The sequence below is a fragment of the Schistosoma haematobium genome, chromosome ZW (assembly GCF_000699445.3).
Source record: "Schistosoma haematobium chromosome ZW, whole genome shotgun sequence".
In the NCBI taxonomy this organism is placed as follows: Eukaryota; Metazoa; Platyhelminthes; class Trematoda; order Strigeidida; family Schistosomatidae; genus Schistosoma; species Schistosoma haematobium.
This window is the reverse complement of record NC_067195.1, coordinates 26,774,444-26,791,567: the sequence shown is the minus strand read 5'-3', so window position 1 is coordinate 26,791,567 and position 17,124 is coordinate 26,774,444. Positions and strand designations below refer to the sequence as shown.

The following is a 17,124-nucleotide window of genomic DNA, read 5'->3' as shown; positions in this document are numbered from 1 at the left end:
ATAGAAGTTCACAACTCATTCCAACTTAACATCTTTAGTACGGTCCTCCAAAAATGATAAAGCTCTGATCAAACGATGATCTTTTGACAATGCAACTATTAACCATCTAACAATAATAGTTACTCTCATTCTTGAATTTATTTCACACTAATGATAACAGCCTGCTTACCTCAAACTGAATGTCAATCCGAAAGCTGTAAACAACTGACTAATAACCTCGTACTGTTTTGTTCAGTCTGAATGAAACTTAGGTGATTATAATCATTGTTTGTCAAAAAATAATCTAGGATAGCAGCCAAGAAGCATTCTGTTACCTGAAATTAACTGATCACTGTTATCACTAAAGTTTATTTCAAGAATTACCTTAAAAATATTTGTCAGTAAAATTCAATAATTAGGTTCTGACGGATGAACAAGTTGTTTTAGTCGATCCACACTTTCTGAGCAGGATGATTCAGCCGTAAAGGTTACATTGCATTAGGTTCACTGGAACATCACATTAAGAGTCAATAAAAATCTAAAAATCTCCCAGCTTCTCGAAAATCTATAAATCTATATTATATGGTACTACAGTAAACAATAACTGGTTTACGTAACAGTCAAGGTGATAAAATCAGCAAAACATTTAGTACTCAGTAGAAACAAGGGTAAAATATAACGAATTCAATATAGCTGTAGGTATACAAAACCCACCAACCAATCTTAAAGTAGTTAATTTACAACCAACGAATGAAATATTAGGAAAAAATTGGTTCGTAACTAATAATATTTTAGTGCACATATGTAATACATTGCTTGACTTGACAAACTTCAAAAGAATTTGGACTGTTAGAATTTATTATCAAACTTTGTCATCCGTTTGTTGGTATATTTTTATTAATGGTGTTGTAATTGTTTATGCATGTAACGATCGCTACTGGAATTCTGACTTGAGATTTTAGGATCGAATTTCTGTGTCAGTACAAAATTCATATCGCATTTAAGTTCCTATGCACAGATTGTTATAAAATTGTGAAGAATTAGATTGTCCCGATGATAAAAATTACTTGTGTTGGTTGTTAAATATTTTAATTTCTCTTTATATTTTTGTGTTTATTTTCACTAATCTTCTTGTCAGAGATTGAATACATGCAACACTGAATTGTTCGATGCATTACTGATAAAAGGACGGCCATTAGAGGCATTAAGGTAATCAGTTTTCCTCCAAAAGTCCACGTCCTAGCTTTTTGTTTAAGACGAAATTGGAGTTATATATATTAGAGTCTCATGTTATTGGTATATTCTACATCCCCGAAACTCGCATGCAAGATCCTGGCATGATCAGTACTAGGAACTGACTCAATTCACCCTCCGTATATTTGGGGCCTTTTTGTATAAATTATTGTTGCTTCGTCGAGATTGTCATAGGATTAAGAGCGAAGGTAGTACAGGCTCTCGTAGACTGAATTTCAGTAGACAGTCACTTGTGAACTGTTCAGTTAAATGGTGACGTGAAACCCGGAAGAATAGAGATACACACCCTTTCCTTTTCATATTTTCAGTGTCTATGCTTTCTCTGGCTGTAATCCTAGTAAATGAATTTTACAGAAAGTTCTCTGCTCTTCTAACGGAATCTAAATGCTCAACCATAGTAATCATAGCATTTAATTTTATTACTTAAGTAGGTTGGCTGGACCAAGCTAAAAGACACCTAGGTAGACCTTTAGTTGTCCCAGCTCAGTGAACGAAAATAGATAACCATCTACTGCAACTACACACACCCAACAACTTTAAACACATGAAGAGACATCGTCTGAGACGGCGACCCACCAAGATTTATTCAACAATGAGTACGAATAGATCATGTTGCCATCATCCATTTTTGAGAGGCTCTGTAGAATTCTGACACTCAATCACGAACACTTATCGACTCTAATCATGTTCTAGTGAGAGGTCATTTTTGTTCGCATTTTACTGGACTCGGAAAAGTGACAACTGGAAGACCCATTATGGTCCACCTCAAAGACGAAACGTCGAGAGGATATTGTAGGAACAACTAGAGATGCAACTAGCGATGTTCACTTCCATGTAAGTTTCATGATATCCAAATAGGTGTGAAAACAGCAATGACATTTACCCTTGGATTGAACCAAAAGGTTAAGAAATATAAGTGGATCTCTATGGTGGTTAGTGAGTAGTTGATAAACTCAAATTCATCTCATCATTCTCTGAGTACTATGAAAAACGAAAACAACCTAATTGTAGACTAGCAAATAGTCTAAGCAATGATTGTCCAGTGTGACAGCCAACGAAAACAAAGTAGATGGGAAGAAATGGCAGTGGTTAATGGTTGAAAGTTTTTCAAACTTATTGAAGAAATAGGTAGTAAAACGTCAGGTGTTAGTGAGACTATCGTCAAAAAAGACAGAACTCTGATCCTCTTTCTACTGAGACAGTTGAATATGTGGGAAGTACCTCTTCAAGGAACCTTTCAACTGTTTTCTTGGTACTCTTCAATTATCTACTATTTCCAGACAGCCTGAGAGGAAGAGCGACATGTACTTATGACTCCGAACGAAGTCCCCAAGTGCCCTGGTATGGCCGAGAGTGGGGTGGGCCCGCCCTCCCTCTCGAAACGCTCTCACACGGCCACGCATATACAGCCTCTGCCATGGAAGTCCTACTCACTGCCTTCTCGTGGCGGGGGTGTTGTTTACGAAAATGAAAGGATGAAAAGCGAATGTCCGGCGCTTTAACCGGATCCCAAACCAATAGTGCACATGGGCTCCAGTATCCTGCGGGAACCAATCGTTGGTCACCGGCTACCATGGGACTGCATCTCCCCACGATGCTCCACTGCCTTGTGGACCAGACCTCTAAGTCAAAGGCTTGGGGTGTGGCCCCCTTAGGAAACCACCTGCTCCGGTCTGGGCACCCGGGCGGTATCGCAGCCCACATACAAATAAAATGGAAATGACGATAATTACTGAAAATTCTATTCACGTTTCGATTAACAGTCAAACAATCCACATTATTATTATTACTATTATTATTATTGTTATTATTATTTACCACGTCACTTATTCACTCTCTTTTATTCCAACTTTGTGTATCCTTATTTTTCGACTTATACAGCAGCTGGTGGAAACTCAGTTCTATCTAAACGTTCTCGAGTCACTGCCTGGTTGAAAATTGTATGCTACCACCAAATACGAATACCGTTTTTAGTGTGGCGCATATATATTTGGTGCCCCCTTGTACCAATAATTATGTGTTCAAATAAATAAATCTAACGAATTTGTAATGATCATAGCTAGCACTAAAAGAAGGTGAATAAGTGTCTTTAATAGTTTGGTAACGGAGATCCTTAATAACAGGGAGATAATTTTGGCGGGTAAACGGATTGATATATTAGCTTGATATAATCCGATGTAATTAGTTTCGACCACTTCTCATCCTAGCTTATAAACCAGGGCAAAAATTCTTGTGTTATAACCACAAGGTAATCAGTTTGACCTAAATATAGTTTGTCTAGGATATTACCTTCAGTATTCACCAAACTCTTGGAGGGGGGCTCGTGAAGAGCGAACTCAAAAAACGATGCTGGTTTCAGACCTGAACTTGGTTGTGTCGATCAAATATTCATCCCTCATCAGATTACAAAACATAGGCATATTTGCCGATGTCTGATAATTTTGGTATTTCTCGATCGTAGATCGAGCGGTTTTGTAAAAGTATCTGTTATTAAAAAGCATAACAAAGAAATACGTCGACCTTGTATGGATTCTCTTTTCGACTACTACTAGTCATTAAAATTGATAACACCAAGTTGTGTTCATCTGGATTGTCCGCTGCTTCTTCGTTTTATTTAGCTTTGTCATTCTCTTAGAAATAACACTTGTCCTCTGATTTTTATGGAACTGAAACTCTTGTCAACGTGGAATATGTAGATGGCATAGTTCTGTTCGGCAATAATGAAAATACAGTCTTTTGATCTTGAGCAATAATGTAACTGTATTTGACATACGTCTGCCCCCCCTCTAGACGCAAAATATTACTTCAGGACTGGTGCATACAAACCCCTGAACTAATAACTTCCGGATCCGAGGGTACCAAGCTTTCAAACTGTAGTATTTGTGTATAGAAAGTTGTCATACATATAATTAACTTGCCACCATTCCTTTTCTTTTATGTAACAACATGCGAGTTTTGGAATTCTTTGTGTCTCTAAATATCACTATTAATATGGTTTCCAACCATATAACAATAAATTTATTAATGTTTAGAATGTTTAGTGTTACTTTTAGTTTTTTGAACACTAGGTAAACGTGGGCACTATATTCTCGTTTTTTGTAACTTTCACAGATTTGCTAGGCTGCATCGCTCAGAAAATGTCATTGACATGGAGAATGTTCGCAATTATTTGGATGCTATTCAACAAATCGAAGATTATATGGAATTATATTGTACTCACCATTTTCTTAAAGAAAGTTCAATGTGTATGGAGTCTTATTGGGACTCAGGTACTTTTTGAAAACTGTTATTCTAAAAGCCTTATCACTTCTAGATTGCTTAGACTTTAAAATTGTCTTGAATTCAAATTAATTCCTACATAGTTAGTCATTCGTTTACCGAGTTTTTTAAGGGCTCCGTTTTCAACCGTTAGTTTAGGCGCTAACTATTCAGGAGTTTAGCTTTTTGAATTATTAGGTTACATTTTATTTATTAGGCATTACGTGTGAATACCTCGTATCCCTCGTCAGTAAAACGAAAGATTTACACAGTATAGTTTCTAACACTTGTCACCATAATGTTTATAAATCATTGGTTTAATTTCTAGATAAAAAGGCTTGTGTATAAATTGCTTCAGCTTATGTAATCTCAAAATTTTAAATAGTTTAGTAAGGATTCCTTATGGACTTAATAAGATCTCTTTTTTGATAATATCATACATATCCGAATCATGAAAATAATTGTTTAATGAATTCAACTGATTGTGGAGAAATATCACTTATCAAAATTTATGAAACAACTTTACTATCATTACGAGGATTCTTGTATCGTATTTAATAATACTGTACGTAATGTATATTCTCAATACTTGTTAATTTATACATTACAGAGAATGGTATTGGTATGCTAATAACGTGCTTCTCCATATATTTTCACGTTAAAACAAAATAAAATGTCAATTATGTTATTTCTTGATTCAATACTAACTGAAAAAGTATTACAAATATATCATTTAGCTAAAACCTGATTTTATTCAGATCAATGTATATCTTAAAGGGATGTAAGAATAGTTTGGCCTAGGTCTTTACACAGCCATTATAATGCAATCTTGGTTATACATTCGCATAATTATCCTTGAGATGCATATCTTCTATCGGTTTTTTTTCCAGATGAATGCCGTAAATATTGTACCGAACACTTTAGTGACCTGTTTCCGTCCGCTTAATTTGAACTGCAATTTCATATAAAAGAAAATGAATGTCTTCTTAACCCTTATTCTGTGAACTCGTATATAACTATATCTTTTTTCTCTTTTCAGTTGTTTCATTTTTGTAAGCGTACTACACCATGATGCATCCAATAAAGTATACGTTGTGTTGAATTTGTAAATTAATAAACGTTTCGTTTGCTTCAATATGCCATAATATAACGTTTACCATAGTAAAAACTGCTTTTGTCCAAGTAATTTGTTTTCTTGTTGACGACTCTGTCATAGATCTTAAAAAGTAATCTCAGTAGCGCTAATTAAAAGCGTTATGTAACGGGACGATTGAGATCTTATCGTTACTGATAACAACTAACCTGAAAAATTTGGTATACATAAACTATCTTAACAACATTTTGAATCGTTTCTGTAAACTTAGACCTACGCTTCATTTGCAGTTTGTAGCTAAATGTTTCACATATTCATTAGAGTGGTCTAAATATTCATTGTTGATAGTTTTGTTTGTAGTTGTTTCTATCGTCAATACACTTGACTCAGTTCATACTGACCTAATAGAATTAGTAAAATTCATTTATCAAGCATCACTTGAACTATATTTTTCTATTTTATTGCTTGAATTCAAACGTTACAAGTACAAATTCTGGTATCAATCTTTGGAAATCGAAATGTTAATCTAGTAAGGTGGGTTAAGTTATTTACTAAAAGTCATCTTACAAATACGTATTGAAATATCTATGATTTCTCTGTGAAATAAATACCCACTCCCCGGTTAAGTGCATTATTTTGTGTTAAGAATTCCGAAATGTAGAAATAAGTGTCCAAAATATCAGATTTATCTGATAAGAGCTCTCGAAATTGTCTTTAGAGACTGGAAAAATGCTGAAAATACTTCCATTATCAACATTCCTTAAAAATTACCACTAGAACTTTGAAAAACGACAAGTTGTATTGTTTTCCTCCGTTTAGTTAATTACCAATTTTATCTTGTTTTCCAGAAGCCTCTAGAATATCAAGGCCACGTAACATTATAAACACCCATATATTATGTATATAAACTAACCTTGAAAGTAAAACTTCTTCCATAATTCCGCTGTTTTGTTTTTTCGTTTCGGGGTTCAAGAGTAGGTTTCTGGAGATAAGTGATTCAAGGTCCAAGTTTTCAAACACTAGACAAATCACGTTATGGTAAAAAGAGCATTTCTGTCTCGTTTCACTGTCTAAATTTAAAATAATTAGAAATAATGACATACCGAATTACCATCGAATTTTTGTCACGGTAGTAATGTGTGGTCCACTACATTCAGATAAAACACTGCTTTTGAACAGAAAATGAAAAAGGAATCAACTTCATTATTGTTAGGAGCCAGTTATGCTATATGTCAGCCGTATTTCTATGTAGCAAGAACGAATATATTCGCACAACAAAATGGGAATTTTCTTGTGGCATCGTTACAGCGTAATTCCAATTTCACTCACCAGTTACTAAGTAGCGAGTTTATACTGAATTATTGCAGTTACTGATAAGGAGTTAACTACGCTGTGTTTCTATTTATGTAGGTTGATACAAAAATGACTTGTCCAAATTAGATACCTAACAAATATGCTACTAAATAACTTAATAAATTGTCGGGATGTACCCAAATAAAGGGAACGTCTATGTGATTGGTTGCGTAAATGGGTAAATAGAATTGTAAGTACTATTAAGAGGAACTTGTTCCAGTTAGAGGTATGTCAAATATGGAGTATTATGCCAGATTCAGCATAATACTTTAAACGGGATAACTTAGCATTCAGTTTTTTCATATTTCAAAGGAAGTCCAAAGTAAACTGATCCGCGTCCGAATAACTACTTCCGTTTCTTGACCACTGCTTCCTAACAGAATATGTCCTTCGAGAACAAGTACTGTTAGGAGCAGTATTTTGTGTTATAATTCCATTGGCATTACGGACTACATGAGTTTTACCATCACGTGGTTCTATGCACATTTTATCAAAAACATTGTCGTATTCAAGATAATTTCCTTCTGCGATTAAGCCGTTGAACTATACTGATGTAGTTTACTCGGATTTCATAGTGATTATAGTCGAATGGTAGATGCATTACTAACTTGTCGTTATATTTCAAAAACAAGATGGCTTTCCCAAATCGCATGTATATTTCAAAGTAATTATTTTTCAGATAGTGTCGAGACATATTTTCTCATTGAACTCCAGCGACGTTTTAAATTTTAGAATAAACAACCATGAATCTGGTACATTCTTCTTACTTTTACGCTTATTAATTTTCGCACATATAATCTTAGTTACTGAGCCTATCGCCTAGAATATGTAGAGCTCAAACATTACTCCGATTTCGTTTAATATTATTTTCAAATTTTAACTATCGTGATCCCCTTAATTTTCTTTTCGATATTTGGGTTTGTCTTTTATTCATTGATTGCTAATATCAGAAAAATAACTGCATTCATCATTCGTCGCTCAAGACCCACTTAATTCTATTTAGTCAATTTTATAGGCTTAAACTACTGGCGCAACTGAGTAATTTTATAATTGTCACTAAGTTATTTGAGAGATGTTTAGTCATCAGAAAATTGGATTCAGTTTTGATTTTCGTATTAAAGTCTTACGAATAAGATCGTGAGATTTTTTGATAGCGGGACACCAGAATTTGAATAGTGTTTCATAACCCTACAATTAATTACTTATCAGATTTAAAGACAAACCAATTGTTTATTGCAATCAAACCTGAATTTTTGTCTCAAACTACCTTATTAGTCATCGACAATATGTCTACCTTATTAAGCGTTTTGTATTAAAAAGGGCTGTAGTTTTCTTGTATGAGGTTATCATATCTTGATTGGCTAATCTGATTGTACTATCATATGGTTAGCTGTAGTGTAGTAATGCTCTTCATATCAAAATACAAACTGTAGTAGGATAGCGTCTGTAGCTATTCTCTTCTCACTTTAATTGATAAGAAATACTCTATATTCGTCTTTTTTTCTAGCTGTCTAAACGCAAAATTTTGCTTTATATCCAATCTGCTAATTGCAAATCAACAATAAGATTCGAACCTGTCACAGTACGATTGAGTAGCAATGTAGTTCCTAAAAACTTGGATTTCTGGTGGTTTTACGACTCTCATTAGTTCAGACCAAAAATCAACAATGTAAAATGGGTTTTCTGAATCACTCCTGAATTGTTCCTTCTTAATCCAGGTATGTATATACATTTGATGATAATGAGGTAATATAGAGTGACTATTTAACTCAGTCAGTTTACTTTATTAGACTTATTTGTTAAATTCGACTCTATGTTTGCCTAAGAAAAGACCCAAGATTATACAAGTCGATTTTTTATAAGGATGAAAAACTGAAAGTTTGTGGAAATCCTTGAAGTTAACGTTTTCAGTTTTATTTTGTGATTATCTTTTTTATTTGTACGCTACATAATGCTCATCTACCAGCTAAACACTCATATTCCAAAAGTTATCATTAATACCTGTGGTTTTGTTTAGAAAATTTTCTGGTTCACCGAGCAAACTTATTTCTCCATAAGGCACTATCTATCGACACTGTGAACGTTGTTATAAAATTTTAATCATAACCAATGTATGTAGAATGATTTTTCGAATTCTTAATCAGTGATGTATTGATTGATCAAGAAACAATGTTTCGTCATAAGGTATGTCTTTAAGATATCCAAAAGTACTGCGATGAGTGTTGGAATCATAGGATACGTTAATTCGATTGCATAATAATCATTTAGCAACATTCTGGATATCCAAAGCCGAAATATATATACTTCAATACTATATATTGAAACACAAGAATATCTGTCATACGGTTAGTTTCGTGAGTTTTTTTTATCGTACTTCTTAATGATATGATGTGATTCTTATTCTCCGAAACAGGAAATATGTCAACATTACGTTTCCAGTAGTCCTACTTGTTTTCGTGATATGCTAATCATATCATATATGAGTGATAAACACAATCCATTGTTTATAGCAGATTATTTATCCTTAACACGATATGGGACCTTGGTAACAACTTCGTAACGCCTTATTGTATTTTTAAATATGTTATACTAGGATTGAATAGAAATCGCATTTAGGTACAAGAATAAAATATGTACACTAAAAATGTTAGAGTAAATGCAATGAATGGAATACAATAAGTGTGTATATATGGGATATCCGGAAATATTACAAAAATTAAGTTTTTAATGATATAGCGGCCATAAATTGTTTTAAACTATTTACTACTTAGTTGTAAATAAATTAATTTTGATAAATGTCACTGAACATATCTATAATGGTTACTATAACTTTTTCCATTAAGATTTTATAACTAGTTATTAGAAGAGGAAAAAACTACAATAAACGAAGCAATATGAAGTACCGACAGGTAAATTTTTGAAAATAATATCGTACACTATTTAATACTACTTTTATTACTAACGAAAATGAAGGAAGATTCATCTGAAAATTTAAAACAAACTTATTCAATGAGAAATTGAAGTTTCAAACTATATAGCAGAACAAGTCAACTTCCCATTAAATATGGATAATTAATGCAAGTAATACTGATTAAAGGCAAAAAATTGAAATTATAAGTTACCTGCTTTCCGTTGACACGATGGAGATCTAATTGAGCAAAGGTTTATTTAGAGGAGTACATAAAAATTCTTGTTCATCAAAATATCAGCACAATGAAGGAATGATTTATGAGGTATGGAAAACAGTTTTCATTCATTATTTATCTTTCTATTTATGCTTAACAATCACTAAATAATAAAGCCAATAAAAACAATTGTAAAGTAAAAAGCATGCTGGAAAAACGAATCGACTATAACTATCTATTTTCGACATTGACGCTGGTTTTTTAACGCGTTGTGGTTCATTTGTTGGTAAAAGGGCATCCTTTTGTGTTGTATCTAAAGCTGTAAGTGCAGAATCATTGGTAACTAATTCGTAAAAAACACCCTTTGAAACTTTATCTGGTTTTCCGGACTTAATATTAGCCATTGACATTAAACCTGACTTTGTTAAGCGAACAGACATTTGAGGACTTGGTCTTTCTAGTACAGGGCTATTCTGAATGGCGAAAGCAGCAGCAGCTACCGAGTTGATATATTCACCAACTTTCTCATTTGGTCTGCTTGAAGCTGAGTATGCTGAGAGCGCAGATGGTCCCCTTTGTGCATATTGTAATTGGCAAGCAGAACACCACCTCGCTAGTTCACGTCTAACTAGCTTCCGAACTTCTACCTGCCATTCAGATACTTTTTGACGCCTAGCAAGATGAGAAGCGATCGCAAATTCAAGTAATACTCCAGAATTAAACGTTATGCATGCTATTGTCCAAATATCAATTGCTTTAATATACGATACCCTTGGAAGGGAACTTGCGTAACTGGTCGACTGAGTTATCACACCAAGTAACGTTAACAAACTTAAATTTACTCTGGCTGGAATCGCCTCTAAACTAACCCAAAAGTTTAGCCATGAAACAACCATTATGAGAATATTCGGTATATAGGTACTTGCCAACCAGTAACCTAACTGCCGTTGTAGCGTAAAAGTAGCGTTTAAACATGTGTATTGTCCAGTTGATGTGGAGTATCCGCTTGTGCAGTCATAAGCTCTGACCACTTCAGGTGGGTCAAACTCCGATATCTGCAAATTCTCCGGTAATGTGACAGGTGATATGTTTCTCCACACAAAGCTCACTTGCTCTAATGTATATCCATAACTTCCAATATTCATGTCGCACTCCTGTGTATCCATAGGGAATGTCCGTAATTCCATCTGACAGGCCATTCGCATGGTGATCTTCTGACTGTACAATATTTCACCATTCGGTTGTATGCGTATTAGTAAGTTCTCACAAGTCATTTTATGTAATCGGCCTTCCTTACCATTTCGAAAGAACAAGTCTGGTAGCCATATTTTTTCTTTGAAAACTGGAGAAACAATGTTTTTTGTATAATGTTTGAATTTCTCAATTTGATCCCAAGCTAGTCTAGGATCATACCATGCTTGACGAAGTAACATATCAATAGTGTATTCCATATTACGTACATCCACAGACGTTATAGCTGATACAGATATATAAACTGTTACCACTGTTGTGTTACGAATAAGCTCTCCAGGGCGAACATGACTCTGATAATTAGCGAATAATGTTTCCACAATTTCATCTCGAATTGAACTAGCATCTAAAACTGCACATTTGCTGTCGTAAAATATGTATAATGGGCATAATATGAAATAGATTATTTGATGATTAAGAATATGCATTTGAAGATAATTATAAGAATTAAAATTAGTTCAGTCGAAAAGCTAATAAAGTTATGCTGCCTAAATAGTTAGGCCATGCAGCTCACATCAATTTTTGTTTTAGCCAGTTAAGACAGCCAATCGCTTTGATGACTACCTTTCGCTTTAAGTTGGCAAATCTAAACGATGATTTAATTTAGAGCATTTTGATTGGTTCATGAAACTAGGCCAGTTAACAGTAACCTTCTCACCTGTATAGTAAAATCATTACAACCACCATTCTGACTAGCCTAGAAAATAAATCTGAAAAATATTTCAAGTTCAGTCTGTGGTACTTTTAAAATGAACATCAAAAATCATAGACAGATATAATTCATTGTGAAAATGACGCTTTCTCAATTCCAACTTGGGCATTTAGTTAGCCTACCAAAATAAAAATCTATTGTTTTATCAGTCATTATTTTTAAATACTTATTTTACTCTGAAGAAACCACTTTTTCCGTCAGTTTTTAAAAGAAAATCGTTATTTTATTGCTTGAAATCACTTGACTAGTTGAAGGTGTTTCATTATCAGAGTATGTCTTTTGAGTTCATCATCAGAGATACTTGGATTGCGTTTATCTGTGCTCTATATTGTCCATTCCATGGTACAAATGGTTTCAATAATTAAAAGGAATTATTTTTATCAGAACGGGTTTGTGGAGATTTTAGAAACTTCACAGATTGAAATCATGAGTCAGTTGAAGCTAGACCACCATGGGAAACCTGGAAGCACTGGATGGCCGTCTAGTCCTAGTATGGGACTCCTCAGCAGTGCGCATCCACGATCCCGCACCCCGCGTGATTCGAACCCAGGACCTACTGGTTCCCCGCGCGAGCACTTAACCATTAGACCATTTTTGTCATAATTCAAGAAAGATGGAAGATTCTAAGCATACAGTGCCAAGTTAATTATAAATGCATCTAGCATATAATTCTAAAGACTGTTATTGAAAAGAATGACTCGTTAATTTCACTATTTATGACAGAAAAATATAGCTAGACCACTAGACTATCTGAACAAAAATACCTATTACCCTCGGTAATAGTAGTTTTACTTTTAAAGGAATTCGAAGTTTTTACGAAATCTAGACAACACTTATTCCAGTAAACTAAAACTAGATTTCTGAATTTCATCAACCTGATCGGTATTTGGAAAGGCTTAAGTGTGGTCAGTAAATAACAGTTTCAGAGGAATACTAATAATTCATTGAAGAACGTATGGAATATGTTTTACTTCTCAACAATTAGTGATATTTGTGGGAGTGTGCTTAAATGACAAATTCTGTCTCTGCTGCATCTCACCAACGAACTGTTCTATTTTGTATGTATTTAGACTCTGTTCCCTTGTTTAGAACATCAGTGAATGTCCATATGTTTTAATGAGCAGTATCAATGGGTTGGATAAAGCCTCTATACTACCACTCTACCTCACTGTTCACTTTAGGCATATATTCCCAAACTTAACCGTAGATATTCCACAGTATAACTTAGAAATAGGATGTCCGTGGCATCAGCATCCTTTCGGTCTCTCAATCCGGACTTTTTTCAAAGTGACTTATCAATACTTTGATTTTCTCTCCATTATTTACATAGAATTGTAACTCAGGTAGATTGTCAAATACAATTCAGACATCTGTAGCTCGTACAGAAATTAATGCTGCTAACTGTCGGACTCGCAAAGCAAAATTTTCATCTGTTGCTTAGAGTTTTCTGATCGATGTAGTTTCCACCATAAATAATTCGTCAAGTGGAACGAGCAATGTTCGTGAAATACATTCGGATATACTTGCCGGAATGCTAAAAAAGATAAAAACTCATTTTCATCCTGCCCAGTGTCATACAGAAGGAAATCCTCCTTTCTTATAGTCGTCTTAGATTCAGAAGACAGAGGTAATACATTCAATTAACCTGGGTTTGATAGGAAGGGTCTGATGGTCATTTTTCACTGGGTTCATATCTGGAAGTTGTGCAGAAACTGCATTCGATAAACCGTCGGATAACCCTGCCACTATTGGTTATATTGTTTCTAGTGATGGGGCTGCTTAACCATTTATTCTACTGATTTATTTCCTCCTATTTACTCTAGCTTTACCTGAAACGTGATTGCATTCCGTTAGCTGTTTTATATCAACATCATACTGCGTATAGCAGTGCAACCTACATTTCGCCGTATAACTTGAGAATGCATCTCCAAATCTTTGTGTCGTTATTCACTTTCACTCTTTTCTGAAGATAGCTATTTACAATCGAAACTTCAGGGTTCCTGTGAATTTATGTATTTTAGTCCCATTCAGATGAAGCAGATTAAACTATAACCTGAATTTAGATTGTTGCCTTCTTATATAATTGCATCACTTTGAACTCTAATCAAATAATATATTTTAAAATAAATAGGTACTAATTTGTTTTATATACAATCACTTTCACTACAATTAATTAGTAGTAGTTTATAAATGCATGCACCAATCCAATCACAATTGACGGAGATTTGGAAGATGTAAAAACCTTTACATATTTGGGCAGCATCATTGATGAACAGGGTGGATCTGATGCAGATGTGAAGGCGCGGATCGGCAAAGCAAGAGCAGCATATTTACAACTGAGGAACATCTGGAACTCAAAGCAACTGTCAACCAACACCAAGGTCAGGATTTTCAATACAAATGTCAAGACAGTTCTACTGTATGGGGCAGAAACCTGGAGAACTACGAAAGCCATCATCCAGAAAATACAGGTGTTTATTAACAGTTGTTTACGCAAAATACTTCAGATCCGTTGGCCGGACACTATTAGCAACAACGTACTGTGGGAGAGAACAAACCAGATCCCAGCGGAGGAAGAAATCAGGAAGAAGCGCTGGAAGTGGATAGGACACACATTGATGAAAGCACCTAACTGCGTCACAAGACAAGCCCTCACATGGAATCCTCAAGGCCAAAGGAAAAGAGGAAGACCAAAGAACACATTACGCCGGGAAATGGAAATAAACATGAGAAAAATGAACAAGAATTGGATGGAACTAGAAAAGAAGGCCCAGGACAGAGTGGGTTGGAGAATGCTGGTCGGCGGCCTATGCTCCATTGGGAGTAACAGGCGTAAGTAAGTAAAGTAAAGTAAGTTTATAAATAAATAAATAATATATTTGTAATATCCCAACGAGTAGAAAATTAGATTTTCTGACGTTTCGCGACTTAGTGTAAGTCACTTCTTCGGAGAATAAATAACCAAATTAATTAAACTTGGATTAATATTAATTTGGTTATTTATTCTCTGAAGAAGTGACTGACACTAAGTCACGAAACGTCAGAAAATCTAATTTTCTACTCGTTGGGATATTACAAATATATTATTTATTTATTTATAACAATCTACCCAATGCTTAATTTATTCGAAAGTAGTAGTTTAGTTAACTATCTTTATTTTCCCTATCACTTGCAACTGTACCGACTACCTAATTAAATCATTTTATAACGAATTAATAGTTATTTTTCATCTGCCCGCCTTTGTGAATCCCTTTTAATGCTCGCTATTGACTTATTATTTTAGTTCATTTAATATATTGGTGGCATCATTTTATAATTTTATAAAGTTTCTCTTTAACGCTTGCCTTTTGGGACTCGCGTTAATAGAGATTGGGTTTCATATATACATGTCTTCCTGAGTGATCAAAAGCCATTGATTAAAGCATCTCCACAACTGATGTTTTGTGTAATTGTGACAGACATTTCTGACAACAAATAGTAAAGCATTTATGATTTTAAATTTACACATTATCTTGTTTTATCAATAATCATATTTATAAACCTCGTATAAACAATTGTGGAATTCACGTTTAGTTTTATCACCGATCAAAGTGTACTGGAAACAATTTTGACAAATTAGGTTATAATTGTCAAGGAAATGTTAATTTATTACACGTTACAGTCCGTCAAAACTGTATTCACCCATTTGCCATTGTGTATATATCTGCTTATATGGAGTTAAGTAGGTAGCTTGTTCACGAAGCAGTATTTGACAATACGTATTTTCTTTCACATCCCATTATTTTATTTTTTTCTTGTTTTGATCATCAAGTTATATGTGATCTTATTCTTTTTAACTCATTACACCCGAACTTGTCCCACTAAATTTTGCTGAGTTGATTCATTTTATGACTATTATTAATATTGTTATTACTATTATTACATTATTTTAAGTTAATTGCCATTTATCATTTTCAGTAACCCTCCACCATTTGCCTAAATAAGGTCACATTAAAACTTTATATCTTGTCGCATATCTTTGACATTCGTGCTCTTAGATCCCCATATTTTCGAGTTACATTTACTCATTATTTTATACTACACAATAATATAAACTGTACTCCATGCATTCCATTCATTATGTTTGTAAATGTTCTGACAAATAAGATATGGTCATCACACTAATTATTTTATATACATAAATTGATAGTAGTCCTACTGTGGCTGAATTTCATAAGATACCAACAAAATAGTGATTGCTTTAAATGTTTTAAAAGTGATTGCTCATTATAACCATATACACCATTTTTCACTGAAAGAACGATTTAATAAATTGGCTTCGAATCATTTCTGTATACATTCTGTTTTGTTAAATTCAATGAAGTTTTGATTACACAGCTTGTGAAAATAAAGTCATCAACAAATTTCTTTTTAAATATGTATTTCATCTTTTACACAAGATTATGCAGTTAATAATTGTTATATCCTAAAGAAGAATAAACAAATGATAACTGATAGGGATTATTTATAGACTGTTATTACATATATTCTTATTGGATAACTACTAAGTAACTAGAGTATATACAAGTATTTACATTGTAAGCTTTCATTTGATCTATTGGCTAATATTGTACTATTTACTATTCTCAAGTTATTCGGGTGGTTTTAAACTCAACATTATCACGTCAACCTAATGTATTGCAAATTGGAATAACGGTCATGTTTACATTCATGTAGTCATCTAATTTGTCATATGATAATGTATTTTTTGTGAAAAAAGCTAGGTTATGCTGTGAATTTTGTTCTGACTGTACTTTTCATTTGCCACATCCAACTGTGTTATGCTGGACATGCATTGCATGCTGGAATGATATCTTAAGTCATAGTAAGCCTAATCAAATCGTTGTGTTTTTTTTAAGTGGACAGTCAATGAACAATGCTGTTGGAGAAAGGTTTGTTGTGCTGTAAACTATGTTTTTATACGTAAATGACTGTTGTCTTCAGTCTTACTGGATTATAGTTCGTGTTTTGGGTTTATAGGCTTAACTATCTACATTTAACTACTTTGAGTAACATGTCTGTGTAAATTACACAATAATTATGACAACTACTTAGTTTAG

At 33.8% G+C, this 17,124-nt stretch overlaps 2 protein-coding genes across 3 annotated transcripts in view; one reads left to right on the top strand and one right to left on the bottom strand.

Moving 5' to 3' along the window:
* RMC1 (Regulator of MON1-CCZ1 complex) overlaps positions 1-17,124 on the top strand; it is a 54,200-nt gene that overhangs the window by 31,758 nt on the left and 5,318 nt on the right. The window contains exons 18-23 of one of the 2 annotated variants that reach the window (XM_051210860.1): positions 1,118-1,188; positions 4,345-4,502; positions 5,382-6,118; positions 6,433-8,655; positions 9,781-10,170; positions 14,203-14,389. In XM_051210860.1, the coding sequence (XP_051070877.1) occupies positions 1,118-1,188; positions 4,345-4,502; positions 5,382-5,437 (285 nt within the window). In that variant the 3' untranslated portion in view covers positions 5,438-6,118; positions 6,433-8,655; positions 9,781-10,170; positions 14,203-14,389. Of the gene's footprint in view, positions 1-1,117; positions 1,189-4,344; positions 4,503-5,381; positions 8,656-9,780; positions 10,171-14,202; positions 14,390-17,124 lie in introns of those variants that run through there. The other variant, XM_051210859.1, reaches the window with a different exon arrangement.
* On the bottom strand, positions 9,505-11,741 carry GLRA3 (Glycine receptor subunit alpha-3; the record flags this gene model as incomplete). Its single annotated transcript, XM_012945930.3, has 1 exon — positions 9,505-11,741. One exon carries the CDS (start codon positions 11,739-11,741, stop codon positions 10,206-10,208), a length of 1,536 nt encoding a protein of 511 aa, XP_012801384.1. The 3' UTR covers positions 9,505-10,205.